Below are 18,933 nucleotides of genomic sequence, written 5' to 3'. Positions count from 1 at the left end.
AAGCAAAAATTATAATATTGCCTAAGATTATTTTAAATGTATGTAGATGGAATAATTAAGACAATTATAAACGGAAGAGGATAAAAGAAGGTGAGTTCTTTACTTCACTCAAACTGATGAAACAACAATATAAATTGTGAAAGGTTATGTATATGTAATACAATGTCTATGGTAACCAATAAAAAACTATACAAAAAGATACACTAAAAATACTATAGATAAATTAAAGTTGAAGTCTAAAAAATGTTGAAGTAACTCATAGAAAGAGAGGGAAAAGAAAACAAATGAAAAAACAGAAGAAGAGAAAGACACAGAAAAACGGCAGACTGGAGCCCCAACATAACAATAATTACATTAAGTGTAAATGGGTTAAACGTGCCAATTAAAAGAGTGGATTAAGAAATGACTCAGTCATATGCCCTCTACAAAAAACTCACCTCAAATACAAAGATATAGGCAAGTTGAATGGGAAAGGATGGAACAGGATACATAATTCAAATACTCATCATATAAGGAGTGGCTAAATTAGTATCACATCATGGAGACAGAGCAGAGAAAATTTCAGAGACAGCCATTGTATAATAATAAACGGCCAATCCACCAAGAAGACAGAGCCATCCTAAATGTATATGCACCAAACAAAAGAGCTAAAAAGATACGTAAAGCGGACTGATGGAACTGAAAGGAGAAATAGACAAGTCCCCCATTTTCGTTAGAGACTTCGACACTCCCCTCTCAACAGTTGACAGAACCACTAAATAGAAAATCCGCACGGACATAGAACTCAACAGCATCATCAACCAACAGAATGTCATTGACATTGGCCTTGTACTCCACCACCCAAGAAGAGTTCTCTTTCTTTTTAAGTGTTCGTGGGACATTTATTAAGATGGACCATATCCTGAGCCATAAAACAAAGCTCAATACATTTGAAAAAAATCAAAGTCATACAGAATGTGTTCTACGCCTACAGTGGAGTCAAACTAGTAATTAATAACAGAAAGATAAGAAGAATATTTCCAAACGCATGAAAATTAAACAATCCACTTCCTAAGTAATGTATGAGTCAAAAAGGAAGTCTCAAGAGAATTTTTTTTAAAATACATGGAACTGAATGAAGACAAAAATATATCAAAAGCTATGGGACAAAGCGATAGCAGTGTTAACAAGAAAATTATAGCACTCAATTAATATATTAGGAAAAAGGAAAAGTCTCAAATCAATAATCCAAGTTTTCACTTCAAAAACCTAGAAAAAAAAGAAGGGGAAAAGGCAAACAGAAGGCAGAAATAAAAGGTGAGAGCAGAAGTCAATGAAATTAAAAACAAAAGAGAAAGTCAATAAAACAAGAAAGAACTGGGTTTTTGAAAAGGCCAATAAAATTGGCAAACCCATTGCAAGGGAAAAGACGCGGGTAACCAGTATCAGAACTGGAACAAGTGATCACCACAGACCCTGCAGACCTCGAAAAATCGCAGGGGGTGCAATGCACAACTCTGTGTAAACTTGACAAGCTAGATGAAATGGACCATTTCCTCAAAACACACGACTCATCCAATTTGAAATAGATGAGTAGCCCTATCGCTATTTAGAAAATTGATTTCATAATTAAAAATCTCCCAACAAAGAAACCTCCAATCCCATATGGTTTCACTGGAGAATTCTACCAAACATTTAATGAAGAATTATAAATTATACACTATATCTTCTAAAAAATAGACGAAAGAAACATTTTCCAACTGATTTTATAAGAACAGTATTACCCTTATACCAAAATCAGATAAGACAATACAAAAAAAGAGAAAACTATAGACCAGTAGTTCTCACAGATATAGACAGAAATACCTACAGAAGTCAAGACAGTGTGGTCATGGTGGAGGGACAGACACAGAGACCAGTGGAACAGACTAGAGAGCCTGGAAGCAGGCCCACACTGATATGCCCAACGGATTTTTGATAAAGGTACAAAAGCAATTAGTGAAGCCAAGATGCCCTTGCTGGAACAATTGAACATCTATTGGCAAAAAACAAAACCAAAAAAACCCTTTGACCTAAGTCTCACATGTTGTAAAATTTTTTTAAACTTAAAATGGATCATTTATTTCAATGTCAAAGTGTAAAACTTTTTGAAAAACCATGGGAAGAAACCTTCAAGATCTAGGGCTAAGCAAGGAGTTCTTAGACTTGATACCAAAAGCACAATTCATAAAAGGAAAAACTGACCAATGGGACTTCAACAAAATATAAAAGCTTTTGTTTTAGGAAAGCTCCTGCAAAGCGGATGAAAAGACTAGCTACAGCTGGAAGTGTTTGGAAACCACAAGTCCAACAAAAGATTAGTATCTGAGACAGATAAACAACACTCAAAACTCAACAACCAAAAAGCAAACAATCTAGTTAGAACATGGCCGACAGCCATGAAGAGACATTCCAGACAGCAAACAAGCACATGGAAAGATGTCAGTATCGCCAGCCATTAGGGAAGTGTGAGTTAAAACCCCAGGGAGATACCACTACACACCTACCAGAGGAGTTAAAAACCAGTTGCACCCCCAAATGCCAGCGAGGATGCCGAGAAACTGGATCACCCGCCTGTTGTTGGTAGGGAAGTAAGAGGGCACAGCCATTCTGGAAAACGGTTGGCCAGTGTTTTAAAAACTAAACATGAAGTTCGTTACAAGTCAGCAATTCTACTCTCAGGCATTAATCTCAGAGAAATGAAAAGTTATATTTACACAAATGTCTGTACGCAAATGTTTAGCTGCTTTACTCGCGATGGCCCCAGACTGGAAACAACCCAGACGTCTTCGGCAAGGGCGGGTTACCCAGCCGTGACCCCTCCGCACCCCAGAATACTACTTCGCGATGCGACTGTTGGCACACACGACAGCCGGGATGCACCTCCAGAGAACTACGCCGAGTGTAAAGAGCCAGTCCCAAACGGTTCGGTACTCCTTGGCTCCATTTATAGAATATTACAATGACAAAATTACAGAAACGGAGAGCAGATTAGTGGCGACCCGGGGCGCAGACGGTGTGGGTGAGAAGGAGGTGGGGGTGTCTGTGTGTGGGATCCTTGTGTTCGTGGAATTTCTGTATGTGGACTGGGTCGGGGTCAGCACCCCGGCTGGGCTCCTCTGTAGTTTGGGAAAATCTTGCCTTTAGGGATCTCTCTGGATGATTTCTTATAACTCCACGTGAATCTACGATTATTTCCAAATAGAAAGTTTAATTCAAAGAAACTTTTAACGTGGTTATTTTTACATTGAAATAACCATACGAGTTTGGGAAACACCATACTTCACTCCTCTTCGAGAGTCAAGTTCATTCTAAAATCTAAGTAAGTCCTGCGACAGGAAACACATTTAGCTCTGTCTAACCAAACGCTTCTGCTTCCCGGAATGTAGCCCAATGTTACCTCGCTGGGAGCTGTCTTCCTCAGACCCGGCTTCTCACAGGGGTCCTGACAGCAGCGTTAACACCAGCTGGGAGCCTGTAAAAGACCTGCCCCAGGCCTCTGAAGCAGAATATTTATTTCAGCAAGAATCCAGGCGGTTTGTCTGCCTGGTACCGTGGGGAAGCACTGACCCAGGACACACGATGGGGAAGGCTGAGCAGGGGGGTGCTCCATTCTACCACACACCATGGGCACCGCGGTCCCATTTGAAATCTGGTCGGCTCCTAGGACAAGGTTAAAGCGATTGGCCCAAGGTTACCTGCTGTTAAGTGGATGGGCTGGACCCTCCAACCTACTTGGTTGGGAGGCAGGGGACAGTGTTACACAGCCAGCAAGTTCTCATTTCCATCTCCCCAGTTGCTACGGAGGATTCAACCTGTCCCGCAGCCACTGGCAGAATCTCACCGCTCTCCTCCCACTGCGGAACAGACAGATGGTCTGGGAGGTCCCCTGGCCTCTTCTGGCCCAGGCATTCTTCGTTTCTGAAACACTAACCTCCCACTCACTTCCTTGGTATTCTTTCCCAAACATTTGCCGAGCACCTACTGTGTGCTAGAATAAACAGACAAGGCTATGATGTCATGAAGCTGACATTTCCGTTGGTCCTGGCATTCTTAGGTGTACCCCAGATGTGTCGCAGGTGCGCCCCAGGTATGTTCCTGGTGTGCCTCGGGTGTTTCTCAGTTGTGCCACAGGTGTGCACCAGGTGCACCCCAGGTGAGTCTCGGGTGTGTCCTAGGTATCCCTCAGATGTGTTTCAAGTGTGCCCCAGGCCTCCTCATCCCCCTTTCACTCCATATGGGGCTCCAGCACTGAGTGTAGCTTGGGGGTCTCCTGCTTCCCTGTCCTCATCTCACCTGAACACTTCTCTTGGCAGTCTGGATTTGCAGGCGAACCCCAGGTGAGGGGAAGAAACTGGTGCAGAGCTGACCTCTCAGCAGGTGTCGGGGTTACCCTAGGTCCTCAGAGCCAGCAGCACAACATGGAGCACGGCTGCTCTCAGTGTCAGGTGGGCACAGACATCAGCCCCCACCTATGGATTGGGGTGCGGAGCCAGTGGTCTCACTGGCAGACACCCAGGAGTCTGTGCCCTGTGTTTCTCTCTCTCTAAATTCCTATTCTAGCAAGCTTTCTTCTCGCTTCTTATTTTTCTTTAAAATAAAAATGAAATAGACTGGGGAAAGGAACCAGGCATCCTTATAAATTAACGTTTCCCTTGGGGCCCCCCTCCCCCTTCAGTTTGGCCTCATGTCCCTTCAAGGAAACAACTGGGCGGTCTTCCCAGCTGCTGAGGCCAGGGCGCTGCACAGGGCAGCTCGGAAGGACCTCTGGGGCTTCGGTGATGTGTTCCTGGGGGATCCTGGGGTTTGTCAAGACAGAGATGGTTTCAGAGGAAGGAAAACCGCAGGCAGGCCTCTAATCCTTCTGGGAGCGGCTTAGGGGATTGTCTTTTTCTGGCACCTGTTTGCTGCACCCGACTCCTAGTATGTCCCTCCGTAACCCTGGGCTGGGATTTAGCCTGAGCTGTGTCAGCTGGGCTTCTGGGGGCTCCTGGTGTGGCCCCCAGTCATCCTTGTACCGGCCTGGACGCCTCCTGTCCCTAGAGCTGGGAACGGGCACAGGCCAAGGTCAGTGGGTCAGGCCCGCTCTGGACACGGGCATCGAGGGCTAGCCCATGGCCCCTGGGGCCTGAGCGGTGGGAGGGGGGCACTGGGATGGATTTTGGGTCCTTGGAGACGGTGGTGGCCAACTCTGCCTTCATCGCTGCCCGGGGCAGCTTCGATGGGAGCAGCGCCCCGTCCTCCCGGGACAAGAAGTACCGGGCCAAGCTCAAGCTGCCTCCGCTCTCCAAGTGCGAGGCCCTCCGGGGCAGCCTGGACCTGGAGTTCCAGAGTGTGTGCTTGGAGCAGCCCATCGGCAAGCGGCTTTTCCAGCAGTTCCTGAAGGCCGACGAAAGGCACGTGCCAGCCCTGGAGCTCTGGAAGGACATTGAGGATTACGACATGGCAGATGACGACCTCCGGCCACAGAAGGCCCGGGCCATCCTGGCTGAGTACCTGGACCCTGAGGCCAAGCTTTTCTGCAGCTTCTTGGATGAAGGGACTGTGAAGAAGCTCCGGGAGGGGCCCGTGGCAAGTGGGGACGGGCTCTTCCAGCCCCTCCTGCAGGCCACCCTGGCCTACCTGAGCCAGGCCCCGTTCCGAGAGTACCTGGGCAGCCTGCACTTCCAGAGGTTCTTGCAATGGAAGTGGCTGGAGGCCCGGCCCATGGGGGAGGACTGGTTCCTGGACTTCAGGGTGCTGGGGAAAGGTGGCTTTGGGGAGGTGTCGGCCTGCCAGATGAAGGCGACTGGCAAGATGTACGCATGCAAAAAGCTGAACAAGAAGAGGCTGAAGAAAAGGAAGGGGTACCAGGTGGGCAGCACAGCTGTGCACAGTGGAGGGCGTGCTCTTAGATCTCGCAGATGGGCGGGTGGGTTCAGTGGGCTGGGACGGCCCTCAGGTGCTCCTTCCAGCCCAGCACGGTGCCCCTCACCTGGCTGGCTGGCTCGCCTTACCGTTTGCACACAGAGCCCCTCCTGCTGTGCAGCCGTTGGCTGGTTTCTAGTCCATCTGAGTCTCCTCTCCTGTGTTAGTCCCATCTGTGCACAGCAGCTGTGTGCCTGGCCGGAGTGCCGTGGCAAATGACGCAGCGTGTGGCCTCTGTGGTCCTCCCAGCCTGTGGCGCAGTTTGTCCAGCTGCTCTTAACTATCAGCCTCACGTTCTGCACACAAATAGATGTGTTGACGTCCGTCCTTGGAAGGTGGCCTTCGTATTTGTCGGTGTGGATGACACCCCACATTCTGTCATCCTTGGTTTCCACCAACACCACAAAACACAGTAGCAGTTTGGGGGGAGACTGTTGGGGGATTGTTTTCTGATTCTTTGCTCTGAATTCCTGGAACTGTCCCCAGCCCTGGCTTTGCTGTGATGGGGAGTGCGCAGGTAACTTAACCAGGGCTGGTGCCCATCTTCTACAAGGGGCCAAGCCTGTCCGTGATGCTGGGTGTAGGCTGCCCCCTGAGCGCAACCATTTTCCGGGACGGCGGTTAATGGAGGCACAGACAGGTTGTTCGTTGTGGGGGCTGCTCTTTAACTGGCGTCAGACCCCATTTAGGTAGGATCAGCGAAAGCTGCTTAGTGTCTTAGGAGCTCATCTTCCAGCTGCACGTTCTTTGTCCCTTCCAGCTGCCCAGGTGCAGATTGCGTTGGGGGCAAACACAGCTTTTTGGGACAAACATCAGCCACCACCAAGCGCCCCTCCCGGGGCTCCTGGATGGTGCTCCCTCTCCGGGACTTTGGGGGGAAGCAGTCATTCCTCCCTCTCAGCTGTCAGCCTGTGATTTTAATCCAACAATTAGGGCACAACAGTCTCTTCTCTCCCAAGTTCAGGACCCTCGTTGAACTTAATGCAAATCAACCCAACATCTTTTCATGCGGCGTGGCTAGAAAGAGGCTTCTTCCAACATCAAGAATTCCTCCTTCAGAAAGGGATTCTACTTTTCTTTTCCAAACACACTTTTAAAAACATGTTAAATGGGTATCATGAGTTTTTAAAATAAAGATAGAAAATGAACAGAGATGCAGGGTGGCTTGGGATCCCAGCTGTCCTCTGTTCAGAAGCCTGGCCAGGAGGAAAGGGGCCGAGATCTTAGCAGGCTGATTAGTTAGATGTAAGGAAGGATGGGGAGGAAAGTCAGCACCAGGCACCAGGGCTGACTCCCTCACCGGACATTTTTAAGGCTGGTTGGCTGGAGGTCCCTTGCTGGAGGCTCCAGGAGACCCAAAGTCCTCTGTACATGACTAATTTGTATGTCTGTTTGTTTAAGTTATTTGCAATTGCTTTGTGCAGACCACTTTTTAAAAGATTTTATTTATTTATTTTTAGAGAGAGGGGAGGGGGAGAGAAACATTGATCGGCTGCCTCTTATAGGTGCCCCACCAGGGGACCAAACCCACAACCCAGGCATATGCCCTGACCAGGAATCAAACTGGCAACCTTTTGCCTTGCGGGATGACACCCAACCCACAGAGCCACACTGGTCAGAGAGCAAACCACTCTTAAAGTGTGTTTGCAGCTCTGTTTCTAGTTGATCAGAATGTTTTCTGGTTTGAGGAACTCGGACTTTTTATGGCAATGTCACGTTCCTGCCTAAGCCTGGGTACTTTTTCGACATCTTGCTTTTCAGGGCGCTATGGTAGAGAAGAAGATTCTAACGAAAGTGCACAGCAGGTTTATAGTCTCTCTGGCCTATGCGTTTGAAACCAAGACTGACCTCTGTCTGGTGATGACCATCATGAACGGAGGCGACTTAAGGTAAACGGGCTCCTCTCCTTGTCTGCCTGGGAGCTGGGACGGGAGGGCTCGTGTAGCCCAGCTCGGGAAGGGGATGTCTGGGGCCCAGCAGGTCCTTCAGGCTAAACACTGAGGCCCCAAATGACCAGACACTTTACTGAACCAACATGGGATTGAGAGCCCCCCTGCTTTCCCAAGATTGTGCTTCCATCCAAGCCGCGGTCACACTCTGGTAGTTGGGCCAGAACAGCCCAGGCCTCCACATAGTCTGCCTTCAGGTACCACATCTACAATGTGGACGAGGAGAACCCTGGCTTCCAGGAGCCACGCGCCGTCTTCTACACAGCACAGATCATCAGCGGCCTGGAGCACCTGCACCAGCGGGGCATCGTCTACCGGGACCTCAAGCCTGAGAACGTGCTCCTGGATGACGAAGGTGAGGCGGCCTCCCCTCAGGCCTCCCCTCACCCAGCTGGACGTGGTCCCACGGGTCATCTGTGGGGGGATGGGTTTGTTTTGACAAGTGCTTGTCAAAGCTTTAAGTGGCACCGGAACACTTCTGAAGTTTGTTTATTGTTCCCTTAGCCATTTTGCAATAGAATGGCATTATCTCCAAATGAAGATTTTGGGCTGGATTTGATGAAATTTGGTGCATAAAGAGGCACCTAGAGTTACAAGGAGTTAATCCAGGATGTCCATAGCGTCTGGGACTATTGGTAAACAGTTAATACTTTATGGCCAAATTCTCACTGTGTTACTCTCTTCTTTCTGCCTTCTATGTGAAGTCAACTTGGGATTCTTAGAAAATAAGCAGAGATTTAGGCTTCCTCTACATGCCTTTAGATTTTCCTCCCTTTCTGCCACCAAGTCACACACACGAATGGGCATCATCAAAGGCTGTTGCTGCAGAGTTTGGGGAAGAGAGAGCAGAGGGGAAAACTGACCCTGGGTGGATTATGCTCCGACTTCAGGTTGCAGGTGCTGTGGGACCCCTCAGTCCCCTTGTGTTCTGTCTGGGGAGCAGAGGCACCTGGGTGCTGAGGCCTCATCCCCCCACCCCCTGGAGTGTGCATGTGAGTGTGTGAACGCACACATGTGCATGCCAGCGAGCACTTGTGTGTGTGTATATATACACGTTCGTGTGATTTGTGCACACACATGTGTATGTGTTCAGAGGCTGGCTCTTGGCTCCTGTGGGCTCCAGAAACACCGGGCACCTTTGTTCTTGGAGCTGCACATGACCATCCCCCACGTTTGCTTTTCAGGCAATGTCCGAATTTCTGACCTTGGGCTGGCTGTGGAGCTGAAGGAAGGGCAGACCAAGACCAAGGGCTACGCAGGAACCCCAGGTAAGGGCCTGAGAGCAAGGGTGGGAGTTGTCTTTCTTAGGGGGAGGAGTGAGGCCTCAGGGGTTCTGGAGGGTCTCTGTGGCCTGGGGCGGGTGGCATGGTGAGGGCTGGGGGTTGGTAGGGAAGTGGCTCCTTCACCCCTAGAACAAATGTTAGAGCTGGGAGGACTGGCTAGTGGGCTTGCACCCTGCATTAGGAGCTGCCCCAGCTGCAGGTATGACCCTTCCCCCCTGAAAAATCACTATCGGTTTTAACACGCGGCACCTTCTGTGATGAAGGCTTTCAGTGGTTTTCTTCATTCATGTCACAGAATCCTCTCTGTCCTTGGGCTGTGGGCTTTTGGCAGCAGGCAGGGGGGTTGTACCTGTCATCAAAGTGTACACCACCCTCATCTGTGGCTTTATTTAGGGAAAGTCCAATCTTGAACTTTCTAGATCCTCAGCCAGTCTATGAAGTTCCACTCTTGGCATGAGCCTGTGCGTGGAAACACCACTCACGTATTTCAGGGTGATTCAGATTATTAGGGGAAAGCCCCAGAAAACTGCAAAGCCAGGATGTGAAGTAGTTTAACCTCAAGGATATCACCTGACCTTGTTTGTGCTGAGCGCGAGGGCCCTGTCGGCCACCAGAGGGCCCCATGGGCCTTGCTGTGGCCCCTGAGCTGACCTGCAGCTTTACTTTCAACAGAGAGACCAGGCTTTCCGGGTGGGTGGTTCTCCTGATGGGCGTGTGCAGGCGTGGCTCTGAGCATCTGGGCTCAGGTGCAGTGTGTGACCCTCAAACAGCTGCAGCAGAGGCTGAGGTCAGAGTCACTTAAAAGGCTGGGGCACCCAGCAGAGCCACAGGGGGCTGCCTCTGGATCCTTCTTCATCAGCCCTCTGCACTATGCCAGCCCTAGACCCCCCTAGAGCCAGAGCCTCTGAGCCTCTGCAGTTGGCCGTGAACAGGGGACTCACCTTGGCTAGTGCTGTGCCAGCCCATGGGATACGCCTAAGACACATAAGGCATGATCTTCGTCCCCAGTGAGTTTCCACACAGGAGGGGAGATGAGTCAATACGTGGAAGAATTAGTAACTAAACTGAGGTAGTATTCATTCATTCATTCATTCATTTGAACAAATACTTGCTGTTGGCTCTTGCTTAGTCCCAGGTGCCACGGAAGACCCTAAGGATACAGAAAGATGCATCATTCGGTACTAAGTTGGGTGGGACAGACTAGAGGTGCCACTGAGTGACTTGTCACAGGAGATGATTGCATCCCTGTAGTCTGATTGGCCTGTCTCTCGGGCCCCATTTTAATCTAGAAGTTGTGGTTCATCGGACACATCTTTTTCAAGGAGTCTAGACAGTCTGGACAGTAATGTAGTTCCCCAAAAAGCAGAACTTACAAAGGTGTATTCAGGGCTAGGCGGGTCTTCGGAGTTTGATTCCTGGAGTCTCTTGGGGGATAAAGGATTTGCAGTCACACCAGTGTGGCTGGTGCTGCCAAGCATGTCTCCCTCTTGGAAACTCACTGTGAGCATGGGTATATTGAGGACAAGGAAGAATCAGAACTAAATGGACGCAATTAGCTTTGCTTAACTTAGAATGTCTGAAGTCATCCAAGCACAGAAGCCAGTGCCCAGCTTATAACACCTGCCATGGCCCCAGGGAGTGGCCCTAGAAACTGGCCTTCCCACATGCTGATCTGGCCTCTACACAGGGGCAGTTAAGCAATAAATCTTGCTGACTTTCAACATGCGGAGCTCAGCACCTGGCCCCAATACCTTACATATGGCACAGACCTGGCGTGGGAACAGAGGAGGTAATGGTAGGCATCTGACCAGCTCATGGAGGCTGGAACCAGCCAGACACAGACAGCTGACAAGTTCTTATTTGCTTTGCTGAACATGACACCCTGTACCCAAGACAGTGGCATAAAGCACGTGATTAGGAACATTATGAGTCAGACTGCGTGGTATCTAGGCACACAGACCCAACACTGGGCTGCACAGGTGGACGCCAGGCTCCAAGACAATCTGTTTCCAGTGTGAGCCAGGCTCACACTTTCTCACCCATAAAAGGGTTGTAGTTATCACATGTGGGCAATATTGTAAGTGAGAAGACAATGGGAAAATGTCTTAAAAATAAGAGAGAAAATGATTTCCCACCTATAATTTTATACCCAGCCAAACTACCAGTTAAGTGTTAAGGCAAAATAAAGGCATTTTCAGATACAAAAGTTGTCAAAAACTTACTTCAGCACCTTTCCTCAGGAAGCTACTCGGTCAAAATAAGGGACTCAGCCAGAAAGCAGAGTATCTAGGGAAGAGGACACAAAGAGAGAAGAAAAGGTTTCAGGATGACAGGGAGATTCTAGGCCACAGGCCACACACCAGAGTCCATATTAGAGCAGGTCAGAAGGTTCCAGAACACTGTCCAATGAGGATGAAGTCCATAAAATATTTAATATATCAGAACATGACAGGTGTTAGAGAATAGTCAGAGAATTTAGGATAAAACTGATAATGAGAACATAGAGAACGAAGCAAAGGAAAGAAAAGATAAGGTAATCTGGGAAAACCTATAAAAACATGTCAGAAAGGAAATATAACTTGGGTTGAGTTTTTGGTTCAGTGGGGAATAGTGAGCGCTGAGAGTCGACTAGCCAGATGACGTATCAGGAGAGGGACGAGGGAGGAGTGTGGGCAGAGTGGTGGAGGAAAGAGGAACAGACCCTCAGCTTCCTGAATAAGGAGTCGGCTGAGGAGGCCCTCGTGGGAGCTGCAAAACCAGCCATATAAGCATGTTACTTAGACGTATGGATATGAATTCCAGAATAACCAGCTAGAAGGATTCTGAGATGGGGATGAGGTGGAGGAGGAGGGTCAGGGCACTGTTATTTTCACAAACAGGTCCTGTAGAACTAGCTAATCCTTTATATGCCCGAATGCTTTTGCTAGGAATGAAAGCTAAGTTACAGAGGACCATTAGGTGGAGTAATGGTGGGTTTAGCTACCATACAAAGGATGATGTAGCGGTTCAAAGCTCAGGGCCTGGGCCAGATCCTTCTGTTTCCTACTATCCATGTCATCATGAACAAGTTAGTTTCCAAATAACAGGGAAAAGTGATGGCACCTCTCGGTGTCACCAGGATTAAATGAGGTCACTTTGCACATTCCCCCGTCACACAGTAAGCATGCAATGGGGGTCAGCTAGAATAAGTGCCACTAAAGGGTGCCGATACCTGAATCCACAGCAGTTGAGAGCAAGGCCTCCCTGAGTGCTGACAACCCGGCCTTGGCTGACTCCCCTCAGCTTCAGCCTCCAGTGTGGTTCCTGGGACAACGCCCTCCCCCTCCCTCTTTGGAGGCTTAAATCTGTCCTTCTGAGCCCTTTCGGGAAGCATCTTGTAGTGTTAGTGTCTGCAACCCTCACGCCCACACAGGTCACACTCATACCTGAGAGGCAAGCAAGAACCACCACTCTGTCTGCCACGGTGGGCCTAAGGGGACACGAGGCTTCACAGCATGTGTACAGTGAGGTGCTTCTCAACCAGGGGCAATTGGCTCCTAGGGAGACACTCAGCAATATCTGGGAACAACTTGGGGGGGGGCGGGTACTAACTAGTGCATGGAGGCTAGGGGTGCGCAGCCCCATCACAGGATTTTCTGCCCCGAGTGTCACGTGCGAGACCCCCACACCATGCGCACCTGGAAGCATCGGTTCTGTGCCCGCCGCCGTGCAGCTGCACCTCTGAGTCCTCACAGTGCTCTTGCCCGGCAGGTTTCATGGCCCCCGAGCTCTTGCGGGGTGAGGAGTACAGCTTTTCTGTGGATTACTTTGCCCTGGGCGTCACGCTGTATGAGATGATCGCAGCCAGAGGACCCTTCCGAGCCCGGGGAGAGAAGGTAGGTCGAGGTGGGCTAGTCAGTGACCCTGCAGCTGTCCTGCGTTGACTCTCCTTGCTAGGTGGGGTATCATAGGAGCAGGTGTCGCTGCAGCTTAAATCTTGAGCACCAGGCTTCTCGAGGTAGGTCCTTCATGAGCAGGAGACAGGGAACACAGTGATTTCATGTCATGTAGCTCCCGACACTGAGGAGTCTTTCAGGAAGAGAGATGCCTGAGCTCTCTCAAAGGCACCCCCAGTGAGCGGTGCTCAGGACCCCTCCCCCTGCCTCACTGAGCCTCCTGGGTCCCTTTGACGGCCTTCCTTCGTACTCTTCACAGCAGACGAATACTAAGCACCCTCTCCCCCGATGCTAAGATGCCACAGGCCCCACACCAGGCACAGCACAGTACAGCAGCTCTTTTGAATGTCCTGGAGGACAGTGGACATCCCATGCTGTGCCCTGACTCCTGGCCTCTCGCACTCCTTGTTCATTTCCTGTGCTGTCTGCCCCGGTGTCTCCATAGACTGGGAGTGAGGAGGCTGGGTGAGAAAGGAGGCGCCTCCAGGAGCCAGGGGTTAACTGCAGTCTGTAGACACAGCACCTGACCCACCCACCTCAGTCTGATGGGTGCCACGCCCATCACTTCCTTCTGCCTGGACATCCTAGTGTATCCAGCTCAGGCCCCAATCCCATCCCTCTACAACAGTTGTAGGAACAAACCAAGTCTTCAGTCTTCTAAGAGCCAAAAGTCCTCACGTGACTGACACAGGGTCACTCTGTGTCTTTGCAATGGCAGCTCGAACTCTAGGAGCCAGTTCTCTCTCCTGACTTCTAACAGCTCAGAAGAGCAAACTGAGACAAAACAGTGAGCGCCACAGTAGGAGCTCCCAGCTCCCACCTCAGAGCCTGCGCTGGCCCCACAGCCCCAACCAGAACCCCTATTTTCTGGGTGCACATAAGCATGCGAGATGTACATAAGCTTCTGTGAGATGTCCAAAGTGAACCAACCGCGGTCCATCAATACTGCGGAGCCCGACTCCCCAGGGACAGGAGGGAAGGAACACTGATACACCCACAACACGAACAGGCCTCAGACTCAGTACAGTAAATGAGAGAAGCCAGACGAAGGGCGACTCTGGCACATTTCACTGCAGGCAACTTGAGGAGAGCCGTTCTATTGTGAGCGGAGACGGGCCAGTGTCTGCCGGAGGCAGAGGCAGGCTGCAGAGGGCACAGGGGACTTTGGGGGGATGGTGGGGGGTCTCTGCAGACTGTTCAAAACCCTCTGTTCGGGTCCCCGAAGGTGGAGCTTTGTGGCGTGTCAACCGTGTTCTATAGAGCCGACTCACAGCAAGGCGGAACAGATGCACCCCCAGGTTTCTGTCCAGTTAGAAGACCTCTCTGCCGGCTCTGAGCTCCAAAGTTGACTTTTTATTCTTGTTGTTCTTTTTTTTCTCGGGTACCTAAGGAATGGTTATATATAAGGTGCCACAGTGTCAACCAGGGTTCCCTGAGCTACCCCACACCCCAACTTTGGCCAGCACCTTTCGAGTTCCACTCCTCCCACCCGAGCTATTAAGCCCTTTAACTGCTACTATGCTGGGGAGGGGAGCACGCTCAGGTTCCTGTCACCTCTGCCTCGGTGTGAATGAGGGGCCGGCTTCTTTCTGGGAAGAGCCCTGGCCCAGCCTGGGCACCAGCAGGGGCTGTCCCATCTCCTAGAGCCCGAGGTGCCAGCTCTGGTGACATTGGCAGATTTGGCAAGGGTTTCACACGATGTGCGTCCCACTGTGCAGGTGGAGAACAAGGAGCTCAAGCACAGGATCCTCTCGGAGGCGGTCAAGTACACAGACAAGTTCAGCCGGGCCAGCAAGGACTTCTGTGAGGCACTGCTGGAGAAGGACCCGGAGAAGCGCCTGGGGTTCAGAGATGGGACTTGTGATGGGCTCCGCATCAACCCCCTCTTTAAAGACATTAATTGGAGACAGCTAGAGGCCGGTACTGTCGGCATGCCTTTGGATCTGGGGCCCGCAGGGCGTGGGCCTGTTGGGTGGCTCTCGCTCGCCCAACCCGCCCTGTTGGTATTGTCTAGGCTTAGCTCGACATAGCAGAGCAGGGACTCCTGGTTGATACTCCTCTGGTAGCTGCCCTCTTGCCCCCGGTGAAGCCACCCCCCTAGCACTCTGCTCATTCCCCATGTACCCCCAGACTGGGTGTTGATGGATTAGGCTTTTTGGGAAATATGCCAGAGGTCAAAAAAGGTTGCATGTGATAGGCAGGGAATATGCTGGCTTACTTTTGATCCAAATCTGCTGTTGTGCATTTCCACACCCTGTTCTTTCCTGGCGCCCAGGATCCACTCAAGCAGGACTGATCAAAGCTGTCTGCCTGGGAGACGTTCATTCATTCATTCAAGCGGCATGTGTTATCAAGCGTCATGTGCAAGATCGTGTGTGTGCGCGCATGTGCGTGTGTCTGTGGGAGACAAGGGTGGGACACAGCCACGTGTCCAGAACTTACAGCCAGGACATGTAAACATGTGACTGGATGGCAGGAGCCCTGGGGTGACAGAGCAGTGAGTGGTAGGTGCCTTAGTAAGAGAAGTTACTTGTGCTGGGAAGGGTCAGAGCAGAGGCGGCTACAGGATGACCTGATGATGGGCCCCATCCACCAGGGGAGCTGTCTAGGCGGGCCCAGGGCGGGGTGAGGTCACACAGCTCAGAGAGGTCAGAACCAGGAGAAGCTGCAGCCCTGAGGTCACTGCAATGGTCTGGCCAGCTGGGGACCATGAGCTGAGAGGAGGGATGGGGGCGAGGGGAGAGAGGGAGACAGGGTCCGTCCAGGTGGTGGTCCTGGGAGACCAAAGCTCTGTGTCTGGTGGCGGGAGAATCATGGTCCCTGAGCAGGTTAGAGAGAGAAGCTGCTTTGGAAAGACGATGAGGAGTTCAGCTCTGAGCGTGGTAGGTTTCAGGTGTCTGATTGGCAGGCGGCGATTCCCGGGGGAGGCTGGCAGAGGGCGTGTGTCTAGAGTCGCACTGCGGGTGGATGTGGCAGCCTGAGGCGAGAACACACCGTCCTTCATGTTGGGGCCTTGGGAGAAGCCCAGGACCCCCTCAGGTGTGCTGATTTCCTTGTTAGAAGCCCGGACAGCCCTCCAGGAAGGGCGGTGGCAAGGCCGTGGCCCTGCTCGCCCAGCGGGGAGGATTCCTTGGCAGATGGCTGTTTCCTTCCCTTGTGCAACATTTCACATCTGCGTTTTCTGTCTTCCAACAGGGATGCTGATACCCCCCTTCATCCCAGACTCCAGAACTGTCTATGCAAAGAACATCCAGGACGTAGGGGCCTTTTCCACAGTCAAGGGTGTGGTCTTTGACAAAGCAGATACAGAGTTCTTCCAGGAATTTGCCACAGGCAACTGCTCCATCCCCTGGCAGGAGGAGATGATTGAGACGGGCACGTTCGGGGAGCTGAATGTGTGGCGTGCTGACGGGCAGATGCCCGATGACATGACTGGAAGCACCATGGAGGAGGCCGCTCCCTCCTCCAAGTCAGGGATGTGTCTGCTTTCCTAGATTGGAGGAAAGGGGACCTCCCACAGCTGGCAGGGATGAACAGGGCTTCGTGTGTCAGGGGAGCCCACAGTGGTGACAGGCAGCTCCCCGGGCCAGGCTGCTGGTGCAGCTGAGGCCTCACAGCGTGGTCAGGAGAAAGGAGGCCCAGAGCCACCAGACTTCCCAGCCCCGGGGATCAGGAGCTCCAGCTTGTAAATAGTCCACTTCTTTTACCCCATGTCACTTAATGAAAGACACGACAATGGCTCCCGGACAGAGTACGCCAACAACGCCTGCCTGTCCATGCTCTCGGGTGGACAGGCAAGTTGGCAGTGGTGCTGGGCGGTTGGGCAGACGGCTGCTCAGATGAGAGGATGCTCAGTTTGGGTTTTCTGGCACCTTAACGGCGACTTCCAAGAGCCCCACCCTAGGCGGAAGCTTTCTCTTGGTTGGTCCAGGGGTTGGCAAACCACAGTCCTCGGTCTCCCAGGCACCGTGATAGAGGCCTCACTGTGGACCTTGGCCTGGTGCCCCTTCACATAGAATTCCTGTTCCTCCTGCCACCTGGTCACTGCCAGGGTCCTGGGGACAGCCATCAGCTCCCCCTGCACCCTCAGGAGAAGAGTGCACCTTGACAATCAGTGGCTTCGGAGGGTTGCTGGCCAAACACTAAGACCCAACTACCTCCTACTTGCCCTAGAGCCTACGTAGAAAAGAGGGCCCATCCCCCAAGCTTTGTGTGAGGTACAGAGGGTTGTTGGGTATAGACTCCCTGGTTTTGTGGAGACATCTCCAGCGTGTTCTGTAGTTACCTACGCAGAAGGAGACTTTACCTTTAAAGCACCCCTGGACTGGTGAAATAAACCCGAACCAGAATGGTCCTTCTCTCTTGACAGTGCGTGTGGGGCTGTAAAGGCATAGGATGCTCCGGAAGGGCTCCTGAGAGAGGCACCTAGTGCTTTTTGGTCTGTGATTTGAAACTACCAGCTCGTACATCTCCCTGGGCAGGCCCGAGATGAGGGATCGGGGACTGAGGGACGCTGAACCACTGGCAGGACAAACTGCTGTACCCTTCCTCAAGTCCGGTTTTGTTTTCTGGAATGCTATACATCGATTTGGTGATGGCTACAAATTTGACTTCACTACATCCTGGTGCAAGAAACACCCATTTCTGATTTTTCCATAGCCATTTATTCTCTACTAGGTCCCCATGGCCCTGCAGGGTCATTTAAACAGTCTCGTCTATACAGGTGGAGGCCTGGCCCTTGCTCCCTCTGGCCACCATCACCCCATGCCTGCCCGGGGCCCACAGAGCCTGGTGGTGGAAGCCCTTCTTTTGTTGTTCCAGATTCACCAGCGAGGTCCTTCCGGCCTTTATCTTATGTTAGATGCCCAGATAACACACAGGATAGCCGGTTACATTTGAACTTCAGATAAACACCAAATAATTTTTTTAGTGTATGTCTCAAATATAGCCTAAGACAAACACTAAAACATTGTTCATTGTGGGGTTTTGTGGGAGTTTTTTTGGGCTAAATCTGGCATGCCCGTGACTTAACCTATAAACAAGTATTTATTGAACTCGCAGGTTTGTTGGGATATAATCACAAACACAACTTACTTGTGTCCCCGGCTGCCTCTTTGAGTCTGCTCAGGCCTGCTCTTTCCTTCTCCCCAATCCCGAACGCAAGTTGGGCCCATGTATTCACGCATCGGCAACTGAAAGTCCTGTAGTCACTTTGTTTTTTAAAAACTGTTAAGATATAAAATTTCACATAGAGAAAATGAATCATGGGCGCTTAGTCAGTGACCACACTGTGACAACTGGGGACACCCCCGCTGGTGTAAGAACAAGGAGGCCACTGGAGGCCCACCAGCCCCGTGCCCCCTCCCCGCTGCCCCCCTCCCCAGAGGTGACCATGCATCTGCCTGCAGCCCCTCTGGGTAACAGTGGTCTCAAGGCATTAACTTAAATGCCCACCCACCCATTTGATAATAGGGACTCTAGTCACTTCAAACTTCTTTCCCAGCTGGGCGTGGGGGGACATCCCCACTCTCCCTGCTGAGCTCTCCTGCCCTCCCAGTCACCCTCAGGTTCTGGCTTCTGGGGTTAAGGCTGGGGAAGGAGGAAGACAGACAGGGCAGTTCTGAGCTACCAGGCAGGTGCCTATGGTCACCCTTCATTATGGGGCTTCTTGATTTGGATTTTGGGACCTTCACTGCGGGCATCTCTCAGGTAGAGCCCCCTGACCAGGCACAGTCCACTGACCAGGCCCACTCCAAGGGGTCTTGCTGCCCAGCAGTGTGTGATGGTCCTCATTCCAGCTACCTCCCCGAGCTCACCGGGGTCCTGGGGGCCTGCTGTCCT

General features: G+C 51.3%; 1 protein-coding gene across 1 annotated transcript; it reads left to right on the top strand.

Moving 5' to 3' along the window:
- The first annotated feature begins 3,518 nt into the window (after nucleotides 1-3,518).
- On the top strand, nucleotides 3,519-18,146 carry GRK1 (G protein-coupled receptor kinase 1). The gene is made up of 7 exons (XM_024578961.3): nucleotides 3,519-5,871; nucleotides 7,687-7,814; nucleotides 8,072-8,229; nucleotides 9,059-9,142; nucleotides 12,908-13,032; nucleotides 14,811-15,012; nucleotides 16,288-18,146. The coding sequence occupies exons 1-7, from the start codon at nucleotides 5,173-5,175 to the stop codon at nucleotides 16,584-16,586; spliced, it is 1,695 nt and encodes a 564-aa protein (XP_024434729.2). The 5' UTR covers nucleotides 3,519-5,172; the 3' UTR covers nucleotides 16,587-18,146.
- The last annotated feature ends 787 nt before the right edge of the window (nucleotides 18,147-18,933 follow it).

This window comes from Desmodus rotundus, chromosome 13 (assembly GCF_022682495.2).
Source record: "Desmodus rotundus isolate HL8 chromosome 13, HLdesRot8A.1, whole genome shotgun sequence".
Taxonomy (NCBI): Eukaryota; Metazoa; Chordata; class Mammalia; order Chiroptera; family Phyllostomidae; genus Desmodus; species Desmodus rotundus.
This window is presented reverse-complemented; position numbering and strand designations above follow the sequence as displayed.

Excerpts from the sequence above, each read along its gene's own strand:
- GRK1 (XM_024578961.3), top strand. The coding sequence starts at position 5,173 with ATGGATTTTGGGTCCTTGGAGACGGTGGTGGCCAACTCTGCCTTCATC. Across the intron at positions 5,872-7,686 it reads AGAAAAGGAAGGGGTACCAG|GGCGCTATGGTAGAGAAGAA; the intron begins GTGGGCAGCACA and ends CTTGCTTTTCAG. Across the intron at positions 8,230-9,058 it reads CGTGCTCCTGGATGACGAAG|GCAATGTCCGAATTTCTGAC; the intron begins GTGAGGCGGCCT and ends TTTGCTTTTCAG.